General features: G+C 43.5%; 1 protein-coding gene across 8 annotated transcripts in view; it reads right to left on the reverse strand.

Annotated features, from left to right (window-relative positions):
- The window catches only part of LOC311135027 (protein arginine N-methyltransferase 8), a gene marked incomplete at both ends in the record, with an annotated part of 55,685 nt that overhangs the window by 13,966 nt on the left and 17,531 nt on the right, over window positions 1–24,188 (reverse strand). For all 8 annotated transcript variants that reach the window (XM_084168880.1, XM_084168879.1, XM_084168878.1 and 5 more), the window contains 3 exons: window positions 6,580–6,667; window positions 6,919–7,061; window positions 18,099–18,162. In XM_084168880.1, the coding sequence (XP_084025006.1) occupies window positions 6,580–6,667; window positions 6,919–7,061; window positions 18,099–18,162 (295 nt within the window). The remainder of the gene's footprint in view (window positions 1–6,579; window positions 6,668–6,918; window positions 7,062–18,098; window positions 18,163–24,188) is intronic.

The raw sequence follows: 24,188 nt of genomic DNA on the forward strand, positions 1-24,188 counted from the left end.
AAATACCTTATTTACATAAGTATTCAGACCCTTTGTTATGAGACTCGAAATTGAGCTCAGGTGCATCCTGTTTCCATTGATAATTCTTGAGATGTTTCTACAGCGTCATTGGAGTCCATATGTGGTCAATTCAATTGATTGGACATGATTTGGAAAGGCACACACCTGTCTATATAAGGTCCCACTGTTGACAGTGCATGTCAGAGTTAAAACCAAGCCATGAGGTCGAAGGAATTGTCCGTACAGCTCAGAGACAGGATTGTGTCGAGACATAGATCTGGGGAAGGGTACCAAAACATTTCTGCAGCATTGAAGGTCCCCAAGAACACAGTGGCCTCCGTTATTTTTCAACAGAAAACGTTTGGAACCACCAAGACTCTTCCTAGAGCTGCCGCCCGGCCAAACTGAGCAATGGGGGGAGAAGGGTTCCTCTGTGGAGATGGGAGAACCTTCCAGAAGGACAACCATCTCTGCAGCACTCCACCAATCAGGCCTTCATGGTAGAGTGGCCAGACGGAAGCCACTCTTCAGTAAAAGGCACATGACAGCCCACTTGGAGTTTGCCAAAAGGCACCTAAAGGACTCTCAGACCATGACAAACAAGAGTCTCTGGTCTGATGAAACCAAGATTGAACTCTTTGGCCTGAATGCCAAGCGTCACGTCTGGAGGAAACCTGGCACCATCCCTACGGTGAAGCATTGTGGTGGCAGCATCATGCTGTGGGTATGTTTTTCATCCGCAGGGACTGGGAGACTAGTCAGGATCGAGGGAAAGATGAACGGAGCAAAGTACAGAGAGATCCTTGATGAAAACCTGCTCCAGAGCACTCAGGACCTCAGACTGAGGCGAAGGTTCACCTTCCAACAGGACAACCCCCCTAAGCACACAGCCAAGACAATGGAGAAGTGGCTTCGGGACAAGTCTCTGAATGTCCTTGAGTGGCCCAGCCAGAGCCCGGACTTGAACCCGATCGAACATCTCTGGAGAGAACTGAAAATAGCTGTGCACCCCATCCAACCTGACAGAGCTTGAGAGGATCTGCAGAGAAGAATGGGAGAAACTCCTCATATACAGGTGTGCCAAGCTTGTAGCATCATACCCAAGAAGACTCGAGACTGTAATCGCTGCCAAAGGTGCTTCAACAAAGTACTGAGTAAAGGGTTTGAATACTTATGTAAATGTTATATTTCAGTTTTCTTTTTGTTATACATTTGCAAACATTTCAAAAAACCAGTTTTTGCTTAGTCATTATGGGGTATTGATGAGGGTAAACTGTAACGTAAAAAGTCAAGGGGTCTGAATACTTTCCGAATGCCCTGTACATACATTTTACATATCACACTTTACATATACATTTTATACATACATTTTACATACATGGTACTTATACACACAGCAATCACATAACAATAATACATTACTGAACAAAAGCTCTTAATCTCACCCCTCAGCCACTCTCAGCCCATCCCACCTATCACCGTTGACCACCCTCGCTTGGTTTCCATGCGCCATGTATTTTTCAATTGTGCTGTTTTACATTATTTTTGAACCTTTATAATCGCATAGTATCCACAGATCGTGAGTTAATGATGAAAACCTTATCTACAAGTATTATTATATTATTGGTTGATTAACTATGGCTTTCCAAATCGCCTAACACTGCTATCTGTAAGGTTAATTTTAAGTCAATGTTGTGATTTTTTTACCGTTACTGAACCTGTGACCAGAAACAAACTACATAGGAGCAATACCAAAATAAATGATCTAGTGATTCTGTCTCTTCACAGCAAAATCTACAGAGCTGAGATTGTTGTATGCCCCATATATATAGCATTCTGTTGATGGCAACAATTTTGTATAATAATTAAAATTGAAAAACTCAAGTGTTGAATCAAGTGTTGTTTTTCGTATCAGTTCATATACCATATGCTATGGAATCAGTATATCGAAAATCTCTTCCCATTTCTTTTGCAACCTGTATGGCGCAGCTGTAAAAAAAAAAAAAAAAAAATCCTCAAATGAAACTGGTATGTTTTTCTATTTATGCCAATCCTTTTCAGCAAAGTCGTATCTTTAATATATGGCAGACAAACAAGTTCTCTACCTTCTCCCCCTTCCACGTGCCTCCTTCATTTTTGCAGTAATGCTGCAATCAGTTGGTTGTAACTTTGGATTGAGCATTCCCATATATTTTCGATAGCTGCATATGTGACATAACTCCACCATTTCTATTCAAAATAGAATTAATAAATATAATACTTAAACATTTTTTCCCATGAATAACATTTTTTTTATCAATATATTTTAGTTTAACCATAATATTTCTTATAATATTTGTTCTATCTTTTCTGGAGGATAAAATGGAAATTGTAACCAGCTTTGTATGGCTTGTTTAAGAAAGGGTGATACTTTAAACTAAGTTTCATTTTCAATTTGTTAGAAATTGTAATATGTACAGTGCATTCGGAAAGTATTCAGACCCCTTAACTTTTTCCACTTTGTTACGTTATAGCCTCATTCTAAAATTGATTTAAACAATTCCCCCCTCATCAATCTACACACAATACCCTATAATGACAAAGCAAAATCAGGTTTTTAAACATTTTTGCAAATCTATTCAAAATAAAAAACGGAAATATTACATTTACATAAGTATTCAGACCTTTTACTCAGTACTTTGTTGAAGCACCTTTGGCAGCGATTACAGCCTTGAGTCTTCTTGGGTATGACGCTACAAGCTTGGTACACCTGTATTTGGGGAGTTTCTCCCATTCTTCTCTTTAGATCCTCTCAAGCTCTGTCAGGTTAGATAGGGAGCATCGCTGCACAGCTTTTTCAGTTCTCTCCAGAGATGTTCGATCGGGTTCAAGTCCGGGCTCTGGCTGGGCCACTCAAGGACATTCAGAGACTTGTCCCGAAGCCACTCCTCCATTGTCTTGGCTGTGGGCTTAGGGGGGTTGTCCTGTTGGAAGGTGAACCGTCGCCCCTGTCTGAGGTCCTGAGAGCTCTGGAGCAGATTTTCATCAAGGATCTCTCTGTACTTCGCTCCGTTCATCTTTCCCTCGATCCTGACTAGTCTCCCAGTCCCTGCCGCTGAAAAACATTCCCAAAGCATGATGCTGCCACCACCATGCTTTACCATAGGGATGGTATTGGCCAGGTGATGAGCGGTGCCTGGTTTCCTTCAGAAGAGACGCTTGGCATTCAGGCCAAAGAGTTCAATCTTGATTTCATCAGACCAGAGAATCTTGGTCTGAGAGTCCTTTAGGTGCCTTTTGGCAAACTCCAAGCACGCTGTCATGTGCCTTTTACTGAGGAGTGGCTTCTGTCTGGCCACTCTACCATAAAGGCCTGATTGGTGGAGTGCTGCAGAGATGGTTGTCCTTCTGGAAGGTTCTCCCATCTCCACAGAGGAACTCAGTCAGACTGGCCATCGGGTTCTTGGGGACCTTCAGTGGTGCAGACTTTTTTTAGTACCCTTCCCCAGATCTGTGCCTCGACACAATCCTGTCTCGGAGCTCTACGGACAATTCCATCGACCTCATGGCTTGGTTTTTGCTCTGACATGCACTGTCAACTGTGAGATCTTATATCGGACAGGTGTGTGCCTTTCCAAATCATGCCCAATCAATTACATTTACCACAAGTGGACTCCAAGTTGTAGAAACATCACAAGGATGATCAATGTTAACAGGATGCACCTGAGCTCAATTTCAAATCTCATTGTAAAGGGTCTGAATCCTTACGTAAATAAGGTATCTGTTGTTGTTTTATAAAATAAATTTTGCAAAGTTTTCTAAAAACCTGTTCTCGCTTTGTCATTATGGGGTATTGTGTGTAGATTGATGAGGATTTTTATTTATTTAATCCATTTTAGCATAAGGCTGTAACGTAACAAAATGTGGAAAAAGTCAAGGGGTCTGAATACTTTCAGAATGCACTGTATACGTAGCAAAAAAGCAGTAAAAAGAAAATAAGATATTTGTGTCCTCCAAAGAGGGGTCGTATTCATTAGGGCATGTGTTAATATTTTTTTAAATAATAATTTTAAAAAAGATAGCGTGTGTGTAAGCGTCTTTATGTGTCCTTTTAAAGTGGAACCACTTAAGTGTGACAACAGGATGAGGAGGGAATAATGAGCAGGTCGCACCTCAGCTGTGCATCATTAGGCCATAAAACTGAAGTAGTTAAGTCCTGGTTAGTATTCCAGCAAATGTAAGAACATGGACTGAAACAGGGAGGGACTATCTGACTTTGTCCAATAACAAATGCTAATTTCCATTTTCAGTTTCAAAATGTTTTGCTATGATATGCCCTAATGAATACGACCCTGTTTTCATAATGACATAACATAATTTTATAGCACTAAGTGATCAGGCATGCCATCCTTTCCCAAAAGACATCAACAGCCATCTGTCTGTTGGAACCAGAATGGGCCAAATATGGACACTGTCCCCCACTCATCCTCTACCTCTACCTCTGCTTTCACCAAAACCTCTCACTGCACACGGCTGAGAAAGAGAAACAGCACTGGCTGGACGACTACTCAGCACTCAGTCATGTGGTCTGGGTTTCTGGAAGCCTAAGGAGCTCGCTGTCTCAGAGTATTGTGTTGGTGTGTAATTCCCTAATGGTGGTGTATGTGTGTGTGTATGTACAGTTGAAGTCGGAAGTTTACATACACCTTAGCCAAATACATTTAAACTCAGTTTTTCACAATTCCTGACATTTAATCCTAGTAAGAAATCCCTGTCTTAGGTCAGTTAGGATCACCACTTTATTTTAAGATTGTGATAGGTCAAAATAATAGTAGAGCGAATGATTTATTTCAGCTTTTATTTATTTCATCACATTCCCAGTGAGTCAGAAGTTTACGCACATTCAATTAGTATTTGGTAGCATTGCCATTAAATTGTTTAACTTGGGTCAAACGGTTCGGGTAGCCTTCCATAAGCTTCCCACAATAAGTTGGGTGAATTTTGGCCCATTCCTCCTGACAGAGCTGGTGTAACTGAGTCAGGTTTGTAGGCCTCCTTGCTCGCACACGCTTTTCAGTTCTGCCCACAAATTCTCTATAGGATTGAGGTCAGGGCTTTGTGATGGCCACTCCAATACCTTGACTTTGTTGTCCTTAAGCCATTTTGCCACAACTTTGGAAGTATGCTTGGGGTCATTGTCCATTTGGAAGACCCATTTGTGACCAAGCTTTAACTTCCTGACTGATGTCTTGAGATGTTGCTTCAATATATATATATATCCACATAATTTTCCTTCCTCATGATGCCATCCATTTTGTGAAGTTGCAAACCGTAGTCTGGCTTTTTTATGGCGGTTTTGGAGCAGTGGCTTCTTCCTTGCTTAGCGGCCTTTCAGGTTATGTTGATATAGGACTCGTTTTACAGTGGATATAGATACCTTTGTACCTGTTTCCTCCAGCATCTTCACAAGGTCCTTTGCTGTTGTTCTGGGATTGATTTGCACTTTTCGCACTAAAGTACGGTCATCTCTAGGAGACAGAACACGTCTCCTTTCTGAGCGGTATGACGGCTGCGTGGTCCCATGGTGTTTATACTTGCGTACTATTGTTTGTACAGATGAACGTGGTACCTTCAGGCATTTGGAAATTGCTCCCAAGGATGAACCAGACTTGTGGAGGTATACAATTGTTTTTCTGAGCTCTTGGCTGATTTCTATTGATTATCCCATGATGTCATGCAAAGAGGCACTGAGTTTGAAGGTAGGCCTTGAAATACATCCACAGGTACACATCCAATTGACTCAAATTATGTCAATTAACCTATCAGAAGCTTCTAAAGCCAATTTTCCAAGCTGTTTAAAGGCACAGTCAACTTAGTGTATGTAAACTTCTGACCCACTGGAATTGTGATACAGTGAATTATAAGTGAAATAATCTGTCTGTAAACAATTGTTGGAAAAATGACTTGTGTCATGCACAAAGTACATGTCCTAACCAACTTGCCAAAACTATAGTTTGTTAACAAGAAACTTGTGGAGTGGTTGAAAAACGAGTTTTAAATGACTCCAACCTAAGTGTATGTAAACTTCCAACTTCAATTGTATGTATGTGGAGTGGGTGTGTGTGGTGGTATCGGCCATTGTTCTGCTTCATGTCCTCTGTTTTTCTGTCATGGCTCTGGGCTGAGATGAAGAATGAACAATTCCACCAAATCCTCCATGAGAGCTTTAGTGTGGGCTAGCACTCAGATGGAGAGGCTTGTTGACTTGTAATATTGTATCGATCATCACTTATGCCTTTGAAAAGTTCAAATGTATGACCAATACTAATGTGTGTGCGTGCGTGCATGCTGTGTGTGTGTGTGTGTGTGTGTGTGTGTCTGTCTGTCTGTGTCCAGTATATTGTGTATGTTTAAGTGTGTTTGCCGTGTGTATGTTTAAGTGTGTGTCTTTTCTGTGTGTGCTGCTGTGGTTGTTCTACATTCACAGTTCATTAGCAAAGCAGAAATATAAGCCAGTTAAGACCCACCCTGGGAATAGAGAGCCAGTCAGGGGCAGCGGGACTTGTGTGAGGGCACAGGGTCAAGTAAACACACACTCACAATGGATTTTGAAGTCCTTGTACTGCCTGTCCTCGATGGCCACCACATACAGTGCAGCACGGTCTGGAAACATCAGACCGCCGGGTTTCTGTTTAAAATTTGGGGAGAAAAAAAGAACCTGCAATCAATCCTGCACACAAAGACATCTCATTTCTCAGCTGTGCTGCATGTGAGAAGAACCAAACACAAGGCCAGGTTATGGTTTTTATCCCTGGGTAAGTCAGTGAGGTTAGAGCATTGTTCATGCTGCTAGCATGTCTGGTCAGTGCATGCACACACACACACACACGCACGCACGCACGCACACACGCACACACGCACACACGCACACACACCTACCAGCCACTTGTCCCTTGCAAAGATGACGGTATTGAGCATGGACTCGTAGAAGAGACAGTAGCCCATCCACTCTGAGATGATGATGTCAACCTTCTCCACTGGCAGCTCCACTTCCTCCACCTTGCCCCTGAAGATGGTGATAACTGCAAGACATACCATTACAAACCATTAAAATGGAGCAAATCACATTAGGTCTCTGTGAAGATAACATAGGAGCAGTGGTGTAAAGTACTTAAGTAAAAATACTTTAAAGTTCTATTAAGTCGTTTTTGGGGGTAACTGTACTTTACTTTACTATTTATATATTTGACAACTTTTACTTTTACTTAACTACATTCCTAAAGAAAATTTACTTTTTACTCCATATATTTTCCCTGACACCCAAAAGTACTCGTTACATTTTGAATGCTTAGCAGGACAGGAAAATGGTCCAATTCACACACTTATCAAGAGAACCTCCCTGGTCATCTCTACTGCCTCTGATCTGGAGGACTCACTAAACACAAATGCTTCGTTTGTAAATTATGTCTGAGTGTTGGAGTGTCCCCCTGGCTATCCGTAACCAAGAAAATGGTGCCATCTGGTTTGCTTAATATAAGGAATTTTAAATAATTTATACTTTTACTTTCGATACTTAAGTATATTTAACAATTACATTTACTTTTGATACTTAAGTATATTTAAAACCAAACACTTTTAGACTTTTACTCAAGTAGTATTTTACTGGGTGACTTTCACTTTTACTTGACTCATTTTCTATAAAGGTATCTTTACTTTTACTCAAGTATGACAATTGTGTACTTTTTCCACCACTGCATAGAAGGTCATCACAAAACATAACATTATCACTTAAGCTCTGCTTCTAATAACACAATACTTATTTACATAAGTATTCAGACCCTGTGCTATGAGACTCGAAATTGAGCTCAGGTGCATCCTGTTTCCATTGTTCATCCTTCAGATGTTTCTACAACTTGATTGGAGTACACCGGTGGTAAATGTAATTGATTGGACATGATTTGGAAAGGCACACATCTGTCTATATAAGGTCCCACAGTTTACAGTACATGTCAGAGCAAAAACCAAGCCATGAGGTTAAAAAAATTGTCTGTAGACCTCCGACAGGATTGTGTCGAGGCACAGATCTGGGGAAGGGTACCAAAAACATGTCTGCAGCATTGAAGGTCCCCAAGAACACAGTGGCCTCCATCATTCTTAAATGGAAGAAGTTTGGAATCACCAAGACTCTTCCTAGAGCTGGCCGCCCGGCCAAACTGAGCAATCGGGGGAGAAGGGCCTTGGTCAGGGAGGTGACCAAGAACCCGATGGTCACTCTGACAGAGCTCTACAGTTCCTCTGTGGAGATGGGAGAACCTTCCAGAAGGACAACTATCTCTGCAGCACTCCACCAATCAGGCCTTTACGGTAGAGTGGCCAGATGGAAGCCACTCCTCAGTAAAAGGCACATGACAACCCACTTGGAGTTTGCCAAAAGGCACCTAAAGGAGTCTCAGACCATGAGAAACAAGATTCTCTGGTCTGATGAAACCAACATTGAACTCTTTGGCCTGAATGCCAAGCGTCACGTCTGGAGGAAATCTGGCACCATCCCTATGGTGAAGCATGGTGGTGGCAGTATCATGCTGTGGGGATGATTATCAGCGGCAGGGACTGGGAGACTAGTCAGGATCGAGGCAAAGATGAATGGAGCAAAGTACAGAGAGATCCTTCATGAAAATCTGCTCCAGGGCGGTCAGGACCTCAGACTGGGGCGAAGGTTCACTTTCCGACAGGACAACGACCCGCAGGAGTGGCTTCGGGACATGTCTCTGAATGTCCATGAGTGGCCCAGCCAGAGCCCGGACTTGAACCCGATCTAACATCTCTGGAGAGACCTGAAAACTGCTGTGCAGCAATGCTCCCCATCCAACCTGACAAGAGCTTGAGAGGATCTGCAGAGAGGAATGGGAGAAACTCCCCAAATACAGTGAGGGAAAAAAGTATTTGATCCCCTGCTGATTTTGTACGTTTGCCCACTGACAAAGAAATTATCAGTCTATAATTTTAATGGTAGGTTTATTTGAACAGTGAGAGACAGAATAACAACAAAAAAATCCAGACAAACGCATGTCAAAAATGTTATAAATTGATTTGCATTTTAATGAGGGAAATAAGTATTTGACCCCCTCTCAATCAGAAAGATTTCTGGCTCCCAGGTGTCTTTTATACAGGTAACGAGCTGAGATTAGGAGCACAATCTTAAAAGGGAGTGCTCCTAATCTCAGCTTGTTACCTGTATAAAAGACACCTGTCCACAGAAGCAATCAATCAATCAGATTCCAAACTCTCCACCATGGCCAAGACCAAAGAGCTCTCCAAGGATGTCAGGGACAAGATTGTAGACCTACACAAGGCTGGAATGGGCTACAAGACCATCGCCAAGCAGCTTGGTGAGAAGGTGACAACAGTTGGTGCGATTATTCGCAAATGGAAGAAACACAAAATAACTGTCAATCTCCCTCGGCCTGGGGCTCCATGCAAGATCTCACCTCGTGGAGTTGCAATGATCATGAAAACGGTGAGGAATCAGCCCAGAACTACACAGGGGATTTTGTCAATGATCTCAAAGCAGCTGGGACCATAGTCACCAAGAAAACAATTGGTAACACACTACGCCGTGAAGGACTGAAATCCTGCAGCGCCCGCAAGGTCCCCCTGCTCAAGAAAGCACATATACATGCCCGTCTGAAGTTTGCCAATGAACATCTGAATGATTCAGAGGAGAACTGGGTGAAAGTGTTGTGGTCAGATGAGACCAAAATGGAGCTCTTTGGCATCAACTCAACAATTTGTGTAAAGGAGGGGGGGGGATGGGCAAGTTGCAGCGGAGGGTGCAGAGCTGGTGGCTGGGGTAGTGGTAGCCAGGTGGAAAGCATGGCCAGCCATAGCAAAATGGCTGGCCATGGCTTGATTTATCGGTGGTGACAGTGTTTCCTAGCCTCAGTGCAGTGGGTAGTTGGGAGGAGGTGCTCTTATTCTCCATGGACTTTACAGTGTCCCAAAACCTTTTGGAGTTAGTGCTACAGGATGCACATTTCTGTATGAAAAAGCTAGCCTTTGCTTTCCTAACTGATTGTGTATATTGGTTCCTGACTTCCCTGAAAAGTTGCATATCGCGGGGGCTGTTCGATGCTAATGCAGTACGCCACAGGATGTTTTTGTGCTGGTCAAGGGCAGTCAAGTCTGAGGAGAAAGGGGCTATATCTGTTCTTAGTTCTGAATTTTTTGAATGGGGCATGCTTATTTAAGATGGAGAGGAAAGCACTTTTAAAGAACAACCAGGCATCCTCTACTGACGGAATGAGGTCAATATCCATCCAGGATACCCGGCCCAGGTCAATTAGAAAGGCCTGCTCGCTAAAGTGTTTTAGGGAGCGTTTGACAGTGATGAGGGGTGGTCGTTTGACCGCGGACCCATTACGGACGCAGGCAATAAGGCAGTGATCGCTGAGATCCTGGTTGAAGACAGCAGAGGTGTATTTAGAGGGTAAATTAGTCAGGATGATATCTATGAGGGTGCCCATGTTTACAGATTTTGGGTTGTACCTGGTAGGTTCGTTGATCATTTGTGTGAGATTGAGGGCATCTAGTTTAGATTGTAGTTCTCCTCTGAATCATTCAGATGTTCATTGGCAAACTTCAGACGGCCCTGTATATGTGCTTTCTTGAGCATGGGGACCTTGCGGGCGCTGCAGGATTTCAGTCCTTCACGGCGTAATGTGTTACCAATTGTTTTCTTGGTGACTATGGTCCCAGCTGCCATGAGATCATTGACAAGATCCTCCCGTGTAGTTCTGGGCCGATTCCTCACCGTTCTCATGATCATTGCAACTCCACGAGGTGAGATCTTGCATGGAGCCCCAGGCCGAGGGAGATTGACAGGTCTTTTGTGTTTCTTCCATTTGCAAATAATCGCACCAACTGTTGTCACCTTCTCACCAACCTGCTTGGCGATGGTCTTGTAGCCCATTCCAGCCTTGTGTAGGTCTACAATCTTGTCCCTGACATCCTTGGAGAGCTCTTTGGTCTTGGCCATGGTGGAGAGTTTGGAATCTGATTGATTGATTGCTTCTGTGAACAGGTGTCTTTTATACAGGTAACAAACTGAGATTAGGAGCACTCCCTTTAAGAGTGTGCTCCTAATCTCAGCTCGTTACCTGTATAAAAGACACCTGGGAGCCAGAAATCTTTCTGATTGAGAGGGGGTCAAATACTTATTTCCCTCATTAAAATGCAAATCAATTTATAACATTTTTGACATGCGTTTTTCTGGATTTATTTGTCGTTATTTTGTCTCTCACTGTTCAAATAAACCTACCATTAAAATTATAGACTGATCATGTCTGTCAGTGTGTTTTAAATCAACGATTTCCTGACCATCCTCAACATAGACTGTAAAAAGATTTATCACGCACTGTTGTACCGACGACAATAATCTAGTGAGCACTATTGGAGCTCCGACCAAGCAAGGCATTTGATTGGTTTGACATGTAGCAAGGCGTCACTGATTTACACCGGGTCTCCACCCCTATTTAGCAATTTTTCTGCCATAAACTTCCCAGGCTTACCCGTATTAGGGAAGCCTGGTTCTTGAAGAGGTTAGCTTAGTAGAAACCCAGCCCCGGGCCCTTACACTCTAGGGGGATACAATACACACTTCTTTAGTAAAATACTGCCATCGTTGTCGAGGCACAGGACATGTTTGTGTAGCCCATGTATCTGATACTGTCTGGACCAAAGGATTATGGCATGTCATATTCTTTTTAGGCCAGACAGCATCAGATACAGGGGCTACATATAGTAAGACAGAGGGGGCTGTTTCGCTCGCTCGGATGCTTTATCCATTGAGATAGTTTCAGCCACTTGCGAATTGAAAGAAAGTTGGCGGGGGTGCACAGTGCACTGTTATTTTGGATGAAGGTGCAAAGGTAACCTACTTTTTGAACTGATTTGTTTGATAAGTCACTAAATCCACCCCTGCAAAAGGCCCTGTGCATGGTGTGACTCCCCCTTACACAGAGAAAAACCTGTGTTGCGTGTTGTTCCAAACTTATCGCACCAGTTGACAAACAACAAAAGCACCATCTGGCTTCCTTCACACGTTTACCCAAGATCATCCGTACAGTAAGTGTGCTTATGCTTACAAATGACACAAAGACAAATATGTTAGCTCTGATCAAACCAATGAGTCTATCAAACTCTGCTGAAGGCGTCTTATGCCGAAATGCAAGCCTGTCTGTTTGGTACCGTGAATAAACAAAGATCTATGCAGAGACAGAGTGCTCCTTTAGTTTGTTCTGGGATAGTCACCTGTTGAAGTGTCCTAGGCTAAGGAAAGCTTTTTTGGATGATCAAGTCCCTCAGTTGAGTGACAGATTCCCCTTTCTGTTCAAGCTAGGCTGAAGTGCTTTTGGTTAATGCAATAATGACAAGGAGTACAGTGCAATCTGGAGGTGAAAGAAACGCACACCGGTTTAGGCGAGGTGCTGGCTATTTTTATTTTTTTATTTATTTCACCTTTATTTAACCAGGTAAGCCAGTTGAGAACAAGTTCTCATTTACAACTGCGACCTGGCCAAGATAAAGCAAAGCAGTGCGATAAAAACAACAACACAGAGTTACATATGGGGTAAAAAAAACATAAGGTCATAAAATACAACAGAAAATATATATACAGTGTGTGCAAATGTAGCAAGTTATGGAGGTAAGGCAATAAATAGGCTATAGTGCAAAATAATTACAATTAGTATTAACACTGGAATGCTAGATGTGCAAGAGATTATGTGCAAATAGAGATACTGGGGTGCAAAAGAGCAAAATAAATAACAATATAGGGATGAGGTAGTTGGGTGGGCTAATTTCAGATGGGCTGTGTACATGTGCAGTGATCGGTAAGGTGCTCTGACAACTGATGCTTAAAGTTAGTGAGGGAGATAAGAGTCTCCAGCTTCAGAGATTTTTGCAATTTGTTCCAGTCATTGGCAGCAGAGAACTGGAAGGAATGGCGGCCAAAGGAGGTGTTGGCTTTGGGGATGACCAGTGAGATATACCTGCTGGAGCGCAGACTACGGGTGGGTGCTGCTATGGTGACCAATGAGCTAAGATAAGGCGGGGATTTGCCTAGCAGTGATTTATAGATGGCCTGGAGCCAGTGGGTTTGACGACGAACATGTAGTGAGGACCAGCCAACAAGAGCGTACAGGTCACAGTGGTGGGTAGTGTATGGGGCTTTGGAGACAAAACGGATGGCACTGTGATAGACTACATCCAATTTGCTGAGTAGAGTGTTGGAGGCTATTTTGTAAATGACATCGCCGAAGTCAAGGATCGGTAGGATAGTCAGTTTTACGAGGGCATGTTTGGCAGCATGAGTGAAGGAGGCTTTGTTGCGAAATAGGAAGCCGATTCTAGATTTAACTTTGGATTGGAGATTCTTAATGTGAGTCTGGAAGGAGAGTTTACAGTCTAACCAGACACCTAGGTATTTGTAGTTGTCCACATACTCTAGGTCAGACCCGTCGAGAGTGGTGATTCTAGTCGGGTGGGCGGGTGCCAGCAGCGTTCGATTGAAGAGCATGCATTTAGTTTTACTAGTGTTTAAGAGCAGTTGGAGGCTACTGAAGGAGTGTTGTATGGCATTGAAGCTCGTTTGGAGGTTTGTTAACACAGTGTCCAATGAAGGGCCAGATGTATACAAAATGGTGTCGTCTGCGTAGAGGTGGATCTGAGAGTCACCAGCAGCAAGAGCGACATCATTGATATACACTGAGAAAAGAGTCGGCCCAAGAATTGAACCCTGTGGCACCCCCATAGACTGCCATAGGTCCAGACAACAGGCCCTCCGATTTCACACATTGAACTCTATCTGAGAAGTAGTTGGTGAACCAGGCGAGGCAGTCATTTGAGAAACCAAGGCTATTTAGTCTGCCAATAAGAATGCGGTGGTTGACAGAGTCGAAAGCCTTGGCCAGGTCGATGAAGACGGCTGCACAGTACTGTCTATTATCGATCGCGGTTATAATATCGTTTAGGACCTTGAGCGTGGCTGAAGTGCACCCATGACCAGCTCGGAAACCGGATTGCATAGCGGAGAAGGTACGGTGGGATTCGAAATGGTTGGTGATCTGTTTGTTAACTTGGCTTTCAAATACTTTCGAAAGGCAGGGCAGGATGGATATAGGTCTGTAACAGTTTGGATCTAGAGTGTCACCCCCTTTGAAGAGGGGGATGACCGCGGCAGCTTTCCAATCTCTGGGGATCTCAGACGTTACGAAAGAGAGGTTGAACAGGCTAGTAATAGGGGTTGCGACAATTTCGGCAGCTAGTTTTAGAAAGAAAGGGTCCAGATTGTCTAGCCCAGCTGATTTGTAGGGGTCCAGATTTTGCAGCTCTTTCAGAACATCAGCTGTCTGAATTTGTGTGAAGGAGAAGCGGGGGGGGAATGGGCAAGTTGCAGCGGAGGGTGCAGAGTTGGTGGCCGGGGTAGTGGTAACCAGGTGGAAAGCATGGCCAGCCGTAGCAAAATGCTTGTTGAAATTCTCGATTATTGTAGATTTATCGGTGGTGATAGTGTTTCCTAGCCTCAGTGCAGTGGGCAGCTGGGAGGAAGTGCTCTTATTCTCCATGGACTTTACAGTGTCCCAAAACTTTTTGGAGTTAGTGCTACAGGATGCAAATTTCTGTTTGAAAAAGTTAGCCTTTGATTTCCTGACTGCTTGTGTATATTGGTTCCTAACTTCCCTGAAAAGTTGCATATCGCGGGGGCTATTTGATGCTAATGCAGTACGCCACAGGATGTTTTTGTGCTGGTCAAGGGCAGTCAAGTCTGAGGAGAACTAGGGGCTATATCTGTTCTTAGTTCTGTATTTTTTGAATGGGGCATGTTTATTTAAGATTGAGAGGAAATTACTTTTAAAGAACAACCAGGCATCCTCTACTGACGGAATGAGATCTATATCCATCCAGGATACCTGGGCCAGGTCAATTAGGAAGGCCTGCTCGCTAAAGTGTTTTAGGGAGCGTTTGACAGTGATGAGGGGTGGTCGTTTGACCGCGGACCCGTTACGGACGCAGGCAATAAGGCAGTGATCGCTGAGATCCTGGTTGAAGACAGCGGAGGTGCATTTCGAGGGTAAGTTAGTCAGGATGATATCTATGAGGGTACCCATGTTTACGGATTTAGGGTTGTACCTGGTAGGTTTGTTGATAATTTGTGTGAGATTGAGGGCATCTAGTTTGGATTGTAGGATGGCCGGGGTGTTAAGCATATCCCAATTTAGGTCACCAAGCAGTACGAACTCTGAGGATAAATGGGGGTCAATCAATTCACATATGGTATCCAGGGCACAGCTGGGGGCTGAGGGGGGTCTGTAGCAAGCGGCAACAGTGAGAGACTTATTTCTGGAAAGGTGGATTTTTAGAAGTAGAAGCTCAAACTGTTTGGGCACAGACCTGGATAGTATGATAGAGCTCTGCAGGCTATCTCTACAGTAGATTGCAACTCCACCCTAGCTAGCGGAGTAGACCACTTGAAAAAGAAAAGGAGAGCCGCACACTAGGAGCTCAGATCCTTTTTCAAGGAGTACAGCGTATCATGGAAAACTTGGTGCGGCTCAACATTTCTATTCACTTTACACAACATGTTGTTTCTGACATTCGGACCAAATCAGTTTTACGCTTTAATGATGACTGAATACTGGGCTCAAAGTACTGTTGTAGCCGCAAAAACGTATCTCTTCTTGAGAATACATTTCTTCACCTTTAAAGTAATTTTACAGTCAGTATGCGCTCTGTCTACACATACAGTGCATTCGGAAAGTATTCAGACCCCTTGATTTCTTCCACATTTTGTTAAGTTACAGCCTTATTCTAATATGGATTAAATAAAACAATTTCCTCTTCATTTTACACACAATACCCCATAATGACAAAGCAAAAACTGGTTTTTAGATATTTTTGCAAATGTATGAAATATAAAAAACTGAAATATGACATTTACATAAGTATTCAGACCCTTTACTCAATACTTTGTTGATGCACCTTTGGCAGCAATTACAGCCTTGAGTCTTAAAGGGTATGACACTACAAGTTTGGCACACCTGTATTTTGGGAGTTTCTCCCATTCTTCTCTGCAGATCCTCTCAAGCTCTGTCAGGTTGAATGGGGAGCGTCGCTGCACAGCTATTTTCAGGTCTCTCCAGAAATGTTCGATCGGGTTCAAGTCCGGGCTCTGGCTGGGCCACTCAAGGACATTCAGAGACTTGTCCCGAAGCCACTCCTCCATTGTCTTCACTGTGTGCTTAGGGTCGTTGTCCTGTTGGAAGGTGAACCTTCGCCCCAGTCTGAGGTCCTGAGCGCTCTGGAGCATGTTTTCATCAAGAATCTTCCTGTACTTTGCGCCGTTCATCTTTCCCTCGAACTTGACTAGTCTCAGTCCCTGCCGCTGAAAAGCATCCCCACGGCATGACGCTGCCACCACCATGCTTCACTGTAGGGATGGTGCCAGGTTTCCTCCAGACGTGACACTTGGCATTCAGGCCAAAGGGTTTAATGTTGGTTTCATCAGACCAGAGCATCTTGTTTCTCGTGGTCTGAGAGTCCTTTAGGTGCCTTTTGGCAAACTCCAAGCGGGCTGTCATGGGCATTTTACTAAGGAGTGGCTTCCGTCTAGCCACTCTACCATAAAGGCCTGATTGGTGGAGTGTTGCAGAGATGGATGTCCTTCTGGAAGGTTCTCCCATCTCCACAGAGGAACTCTGGAGCTCTGTCATCGGGTTCTTGGACACCTCCATGACCAAGGCCCTTCTCCCCCGATGGCTCAGTTTGGCCAGGCGGCCAGCTCTAGGAAGAGTCTTGGTGGTGTCAAACTTCTTCCATTTAAGAATGATGGAGGCCACTGTGTTCTTGGGGATATTTAATGCTGCAGACATTTTTTGGTACCCTTCCCCAGATCTGTGCCGCAACACAATCTTGTCTCGGAGCTCTACGGACAATTCCTTCGACCTCGTGGCTTGGTTTCTGCTCTGACATGCACTGTCAACTGTGGGACCTTATATAGACAGGTATGTGCCTTTCCAAATCAAGTCCAATCAATTGAATTTACCACAGGTGGACTCCAATCAAGTTGTAGAAACATCAAGGATGATCAATGGAAACAGAATGCACCTGAGCTCAATTTCGAGTCTCTTGGCAAAGGGTCTGAATACTTATGTAAATACGTTTTTTTTTTTTTTTTGGCAAAATGTTCTACAAACCTGTTTTCGCTTTATCATTATGTGGTATTGTGTGTAGATTGATGAGGATTTTTTGTTATTTCATCCATTTTATAATAAGGCTGTAACGTAACAAAATGTGGAAATAACAAGGGGTCTAAATACTTTCCGAATGCACTGTATGGTGTCCAAGTGGCGGCTATCCCCATGCAGAGCCATGCAGCCAGTCCATAGTGTTCCTCATGTAAATCAGCTCACCTGGAGGCTAAAGAAAACTAGCGGAATTTCACTCCAGCAGAGATGAGTTGGCGACAATCACTTTTGTTCTCCTACCTGGAGTTATTGACTACAGTTTCTCAGAGAACAGAGGTCTTTGTCAGCATGAAAATGAACCCTTAGCCCCCTCCCAGGCTTGGTCCCAGTTTGTACTCTGTCCTTGGCTTGCCAAAGGCTTCCTAAAACTTCCTAAAAATGAGCTGGTCCACACAATTACCCCATCCATATTTATTAGGCAGGGCTTTGGAAAGATTGATTTTGCTGATGCTACTTTTTGTCTATGCTGCTATTATTTTGTTAGGGCTTAAATTTGTTAGCTGAGTAAACATTTTGCATGAATGTGTGGTTATTCCCCTATAAAATATGACAATACAAATTGTGAAGTTGGTCCCCAAGCGGTAAACTCACTTGTTTTCTACAGAGAAGTGAGAATATAGGTTACTTTCGCATTGTTTTAAATTAGCCATATTTCCTATCACACACAGATGGACAACTTCCCACGGTCTTGGTGAATCCTCCCCTTTTAGACAATGACAGTCACGGTCACACTCTACCACACATCTTTGTTGTACTGCATCTCAAGAGGAAAAAAGTGAATAGGCATAGTGAATAAGAAAGACCTTCAGCTCTTACCACTGTCCAGGTGGTTAGACTTGATGATTTTCTCAGAGTATTCCGATATACTGGAACATTCAATCTGGGGAAAAAGCAAAACAAAAATCACTTAAAACATTGACACTGATACCACTGATCACCAAGGAAAATTAATGCTTCAACTGAAAAAGCCTTAAGAATGACACTACTGTGCATCAGATGTGGATGATGTGTGGATGACAATGGTGGAATATGCCACTCTCTAACTCCGTCCAACCAGATGAGGTCTGAGACAGTAGATAGCAATGGAAGTCCAGGACTTGAAGCATCAGTTTGTGGTGGTAAATAGACAGCTACGAAAAATATTGATGAAAACTCTCTTGGTAAAAAGTATGGTCTGCAGCTTATCACAAGGTATTCTAACTAAGGCGAGCAAAAACGTGAGACTTCCTTAACATTATAGATCGCACACCAGCTGTTGTTAACAAAGAGACATCCCTCCTCCCTTCGTCTTACCACAGTCTGCAGTCCGGTCTTGACGACAGATAGCAAAAACAGCGAGATGTATATCTATGTAATCGTTCCGCCACGACTGAGAAACATAGGAAATTACAGGTTTTCAGGTCCCGTTGATAGTATAGTCACAAACGGAGCTCATCCAGTTGGTTCTCCAGTGATTGCACGTTCGCCAATAGAACAGAGGGCAATGGCGGTCTATTTGCTTGTCGATGTAGTCTCGTCAGGATGCTGCCTCGCCTGCCTCTTTTTTGCTGCCGCTTTCGAGTCCCAGGGATTAGGGCATGGTCCGGACTAAGGAGAACACCAATAGCTGCCGACCCATTGAAGTAGACATTTTCGTCCAAATCGAGGTTAGTGATCGCTGTTGTGATGTCCAGAAGCTGTTTTCGGTCATAGGAAATTATGGCGGACACATTATGTACAAAGAAAAGTTACGATCAGCATAAAAAAACACACAATAGCAGAATTGGTCAGGAGCCTGTAAGACTGCTGCTATCCACTGCAGCGCCATCTGGACAACTGTACATCACTGGGTCCGAGCTCCCTGCCATCCAGGACCTCTATACCAGCGGTGTCAGAAGAAGGTCCCCCAAAAATGTCAAAGACTCCAGAAATGTCAAAGACTCCAGCCACCCAAGCCATAGACTGTGCTCTCTGCTACCGCATGGAAAGCAGTACCAGTGCATCAAGTCTGGAACCAACAGGACCCTGAACAGCTTCTACCCGCAAGCCATAAGACTGCTAAACAAGATTGCTAAATAACTAATCAAATGGCTACCAAGACTACCTGCATTGACCCTTTTTTGCACCAACTCTCTTGCACTGACTCTATGCACACACACTGGACTCTACCCACACACTCACACAGACTTACACTGACACCCCCACACCCCCACATAACATGCGCACACATGCATACTGAAACCGCACACACTCACACACAAACCCTTTCACACGTTGCTGCCACTGTCTATTATTTATCCTGTTGCCTAGTCACTTTACCCCTACCTATATGTACACTGAACAACATGTAAAGTGTTGGTCCCATGTTTCATGAACTGAAATAAAAGATCCCAGAAATGTTCCATAAGCACAAAAAGCTTATTTCTCTCACATTTTGTGCACAAATTTGTTTACATCCCTGTTAGTGAGCATTTCTCCTTTGCCAAGATAATCCATCCACCTGACAGGTGTGGCTTATCAAGAAGCTGATTAAACAGCATGATCATTACACAGGTGCACCTTGTGCTGAGGACAATAAAAGGCCACTCTAAAATGTGCAGTTTTGTCACACAACACAATGTCACAGATGTCTCAAGTTTTGAGGGAGCGTGCAATTGGCATGGTGACTACAGGAATAACCACCAGAGCTGTTGCCAGAGAATTGAATGTTCATTTCATTACCATAACCCGCCTGTTGGCATGTTGGCGAGCGGTTTGCTGATGTCAACGTTGTGAACAGAGTGCCCCATGGTGGTGGTGGGGTTATGGTATGGGCAAGCATAAGCTACGGAAAACGAACACAATTGCATATTATCGATGGCAATTTGAATGTACAGAGATACCGTGACGAGATCCTGAGGCACATTGTCGTGCCATTCATCTGCCGCCATCACCTCATGTTTCAGCATGATAACGCACGGCCCCATGTCACAATTCCTGGAAGCTGAAAATTTCTCAGTTCTTCCATGGCCTGCATACTCATCAGACAGGTCACCCATTGATCATGTTTGGGATGCTCTGGATCGATGTGTACGACAGCGTGTTCCATTTCCCACCAGTATCCAGCAACTTCGCACAGCCATTGAAGAGGAGTGGGACAACATTCCACAATCAACAGCCTGATCAACTCTATGCAAAGGAGATGTGTCGCGCTGCATGAGGCAAATGGTCCAGATACTGACTGGTTTTCTGATCCACACCTCTACCTTTTTTTTTAATGGTACAGTGCATTCGGAAAGTATTCAGACCCCTTGACTTTTTCCACATTTTGTTACATTACAGCCTTATTCTAAAATTGATTAAATAAATGTTTTCCCATCAATCTACACACAATACCCCATAATGACAAAGTGAAAACAGGTTTTTCGAAATTGTTACAAATGTATAAAAAAAATATTTAAAAAATACCTTATTTACATAAGTATTCAGACCCTTTGTTATGAGACTCGAAATTGAGCTCAGGTCCATCCTGTTTCCATTGATTATCCTTGAGATGTTTCGACAACTTGATTAGAGTCCACCTGTGGTCAATTCAATTGATTGGACATTATTTGGAAAGGCACACACCTGTCTATATAAGGTCCCACAGTTGACAGTGCATATCAGAGCAAAAACGAAGCCACGAGGTCGAAGAAATTGTCCATAGAGCTCCAAGACAGGTAAGGGTACCAAAAACATTCTGCAGCGTTGAAGGTACCCAACAAGATTCTCTGGTCTGATGAAACCAAGATTGAACTCTTTGGCCTGAATGCCAAGCATCACATCTGGAGGAAACCTGAGACCATCCCTACGGTGAAGCATGGTGGTGGCAGCATCACGCTGTGGGGATGTTTTTCAGCGGCAGGGACTGGGAGACTAGTCAAGATCGGGGGAAAGATGAACGGAGCAAAGTACAGAGAGATCCTTGATGAAACCTGCTCCAGAGCGCTCAGGACCTCAGACTGGGGCGAAGGTTCACCTTCCAACAGGACAACGACCTTAAGCACACAGCCAAGACAATGCAGGAGTCTCTGAATGTCCTTGAGTGGCCCAGCCAGAGCCCATACTTGAACCCGATCGAACATCTCTGGAGAGACCTGAAAATAGCTGTGCAGCGACGCTCCCCATTCAACCTGACAGAGCTTGAGAGGATCTGCAGAGAAGAATGGGAGAAACTCCCCAAATACAGGTGTGCCAAGCATGTAGTGTCATACCCAAGAAGACTCGAGGCTGTAATCGCTGCCAAAGGTGCTTCAACAAAGTACTGAGTAAAGGGTCTGAATACTTATGTAAATGTCATATTTCCATTTTTTAAATATTAATTCTGTCCACTTCTTGATCTTACCTGCAGGAATTATTCATTAAAGTAACTGTCCAATGAAAATCTCACTTATAAAAGTTAATACTGTTAACTCGTACCCAAATAATGTTGTGGCGAAAGCATGAAATTTGAGATTTTTTTTTAATTTATTTACATTTCTTAAAACTTGTTTTTGCTTTGTCATTATGGGGTATTGTGTGTAGATTGATGAGGGGGAAAAAACGATTTAATCCATTTTAGAATAAGGCTGTAACGTAATAAAATGTGGAAAAAGTCAAGGGGTCTGAATACTTTCCGAATGCACTGTATCTGTGACCAACAGATGCATATCTGTATTCCCAGTCATGTGAAATCCATAGATTAGGGCTAAATTAATTTCCTTATATGAACCGTAACTCAGTAAAATTGTTGAAATTGTTGCATGTTGCGTTTATAGTTTTGTCTATTATACATCGCTACCTCAATTACCTCGTACCACTGCACAGACAGTTTTGGTACTTCCTGTATATAGCCATGTTATTTTTACTCTTTATTATTATTCGTTATTCACTGCGTATTTATTCCTCATGTCACTATTTCTATTTAATTTTGTATCTTTAACTGCATTGTTGGAAAAGGAACCGTAAGTAAGCATTTCACTGGTAGTCTACACCTGTTGTTTACGAAGCATGACAAATACAATTTGATTTGAATTGTTCTTCAGTAGAGTTGTAGAAACAAATAATAGAACAGTCTGTCCTTTCCTGTGCTCAGCTGTCAGAGCTGTTTTCTTCAGGTAATGTGCAGAGTAAACTTTTACTCACAAGTCACCTGCCCGCAGTCATCCCAATGGAAGAAGGTCCTGAAGAACCTCTCGCCCACTTGCCTTCTCTATCTCTCTGTTCTATCTCTCTCTCCCTTTCACACACACACACAGCAAGTTAGGCGTCTCAGTAAAATGTAACATTTTCACAGCTTGCTCTCTGCCTGTATAAAAAAGCATCTCTCCCCCTGTCAGTGGTACTCTGCCTCCCTGTCTGGCTTTCACAATGGCCACACTGTAGGGAGCCCGAGGCCCATAGTCTGGAACCCCACCAGGAGAGCCCAACAGCTCCTTATACATGTTTTCATACAATGAAAGCACTCATCCATCAACTGTGGAGACTTCCATTGAAAGCCTTCACATGAATAAAGCAGGCCCCGGGACACAGTCATACTGATCAATATTTAACTTTAAAAGTGTCAGGATTCTGCAGGTATCGATTTTCCCCCCATGTACGCTCCACAGCCTACTATGGGTGTGTATGTCTGAGGTGTACGAGGGGATTCATGCTCTACACCACCCATCTGTTCTTAATCAGGAGTCTCTCTGTAATGGTCTCTAGAAAACAGAGAGGACAGGGCAACAGGGCAAAGCTGGCTAATGCTTGGGCCCTTCGTAAAGCCAGGGTAGAGAGACCCAGCTGTGGCCTGTGGCCTGCCCGCTCCGTGCCTCGCTGTTCTGGGGCTGCCACCTGGGAAACGCCTGGCCCTCTACAGCCCATTAGTGGCAGTGGCAGTGCCCACGGTCATCTGTCAGCTGCCAGCCTGCCACCACATCTGTTCCCCGAGGCCTTACCTGCTGTTTAAAGGCATGTGGAGGAGAGTATGCCATTGATAATGTGTAGTGTATGTGTGTGCGCTGTTTATCAGGCTACACTAATTGGCACTGATTTCTCCACTTGCCCAAGACGGGGACATATATCTACCTTCAGTGCCATGCCTGAGTGGGCACTCTCAACCACAGAGATCTACAGTACCAGTCAAAAGTTTGGACACACCTACTAATTCAAGGGTTTTTCTTTATTTTCACTATTTTCTACATTATAGAATAATAGTGAAGACATCAAACTATGAAATAACACATATGGAATCATGTAGTAACCATAAAAGGTGTTTGTTAAATCAAAATATATTTTATATTTGAGATTCTTCAAAGTAGCCACCCTTTGCCTTGATGACAGCTTTGCACACTCTTGGCATTCTCTCAACCAGCTTCATGAGGTAGTCACCTGGAATGCATTTCAATGAACAGGTGTGCCTTGTTAAAAGTTAATCTGTGGAATTTCTTTCCTTCTTAATGCGTTTGAGCCAATCAGTTGTGTTGTGACAAGGTAGGGGTGGTATACAGAAGATAGCCCTATTTGCTAAAAGACCAAGTCCATATTATGGCAAGAACAGCTCAAATAAGCAAAGAGAAACTTGGGTCATTGTCCTGTTGAAAAACAAATGATTGTCCCACTAAACCCAAACCAGATGGGATGGCGTATCGCTGCAGAATGCTGTGGTAGCCATACTAGTTAAGTGTGCCTTGAATTCTAAATAAAATCACAGACAGTGTCACCAGCAAAGCACCCCCACACCATAACACCTTCTCCCCCATGCTTTACGGTGGAAAATACACATGCGGAGATCATCCGTTCACCCACACAGCGTCTCACAAAGACACGGCGGTTGGAACCAACAATCTCCAATTTGGACTCCAGACCAAAATACACATTTCCACCAGTCTAATGTCCATTGCTCGTGTTTCTTGGCCCAAGCAAGTCTCTTCTTCTTATTGGTGTCCT

This window comes from Coregonus lavaretus (genome assembly GCF_964263955.1).
Source record: "Coregonus lavaretus genome assembly, chromosome: 9".
In the NCBI taxonomy this organism is placed as follows: domain Eukaryota; kingdom Metazoa; phylum Chordata; class Actinopteri; order Salmoniformes; family Salmonidae; genus Coregonus; species Coregonus lavaretus.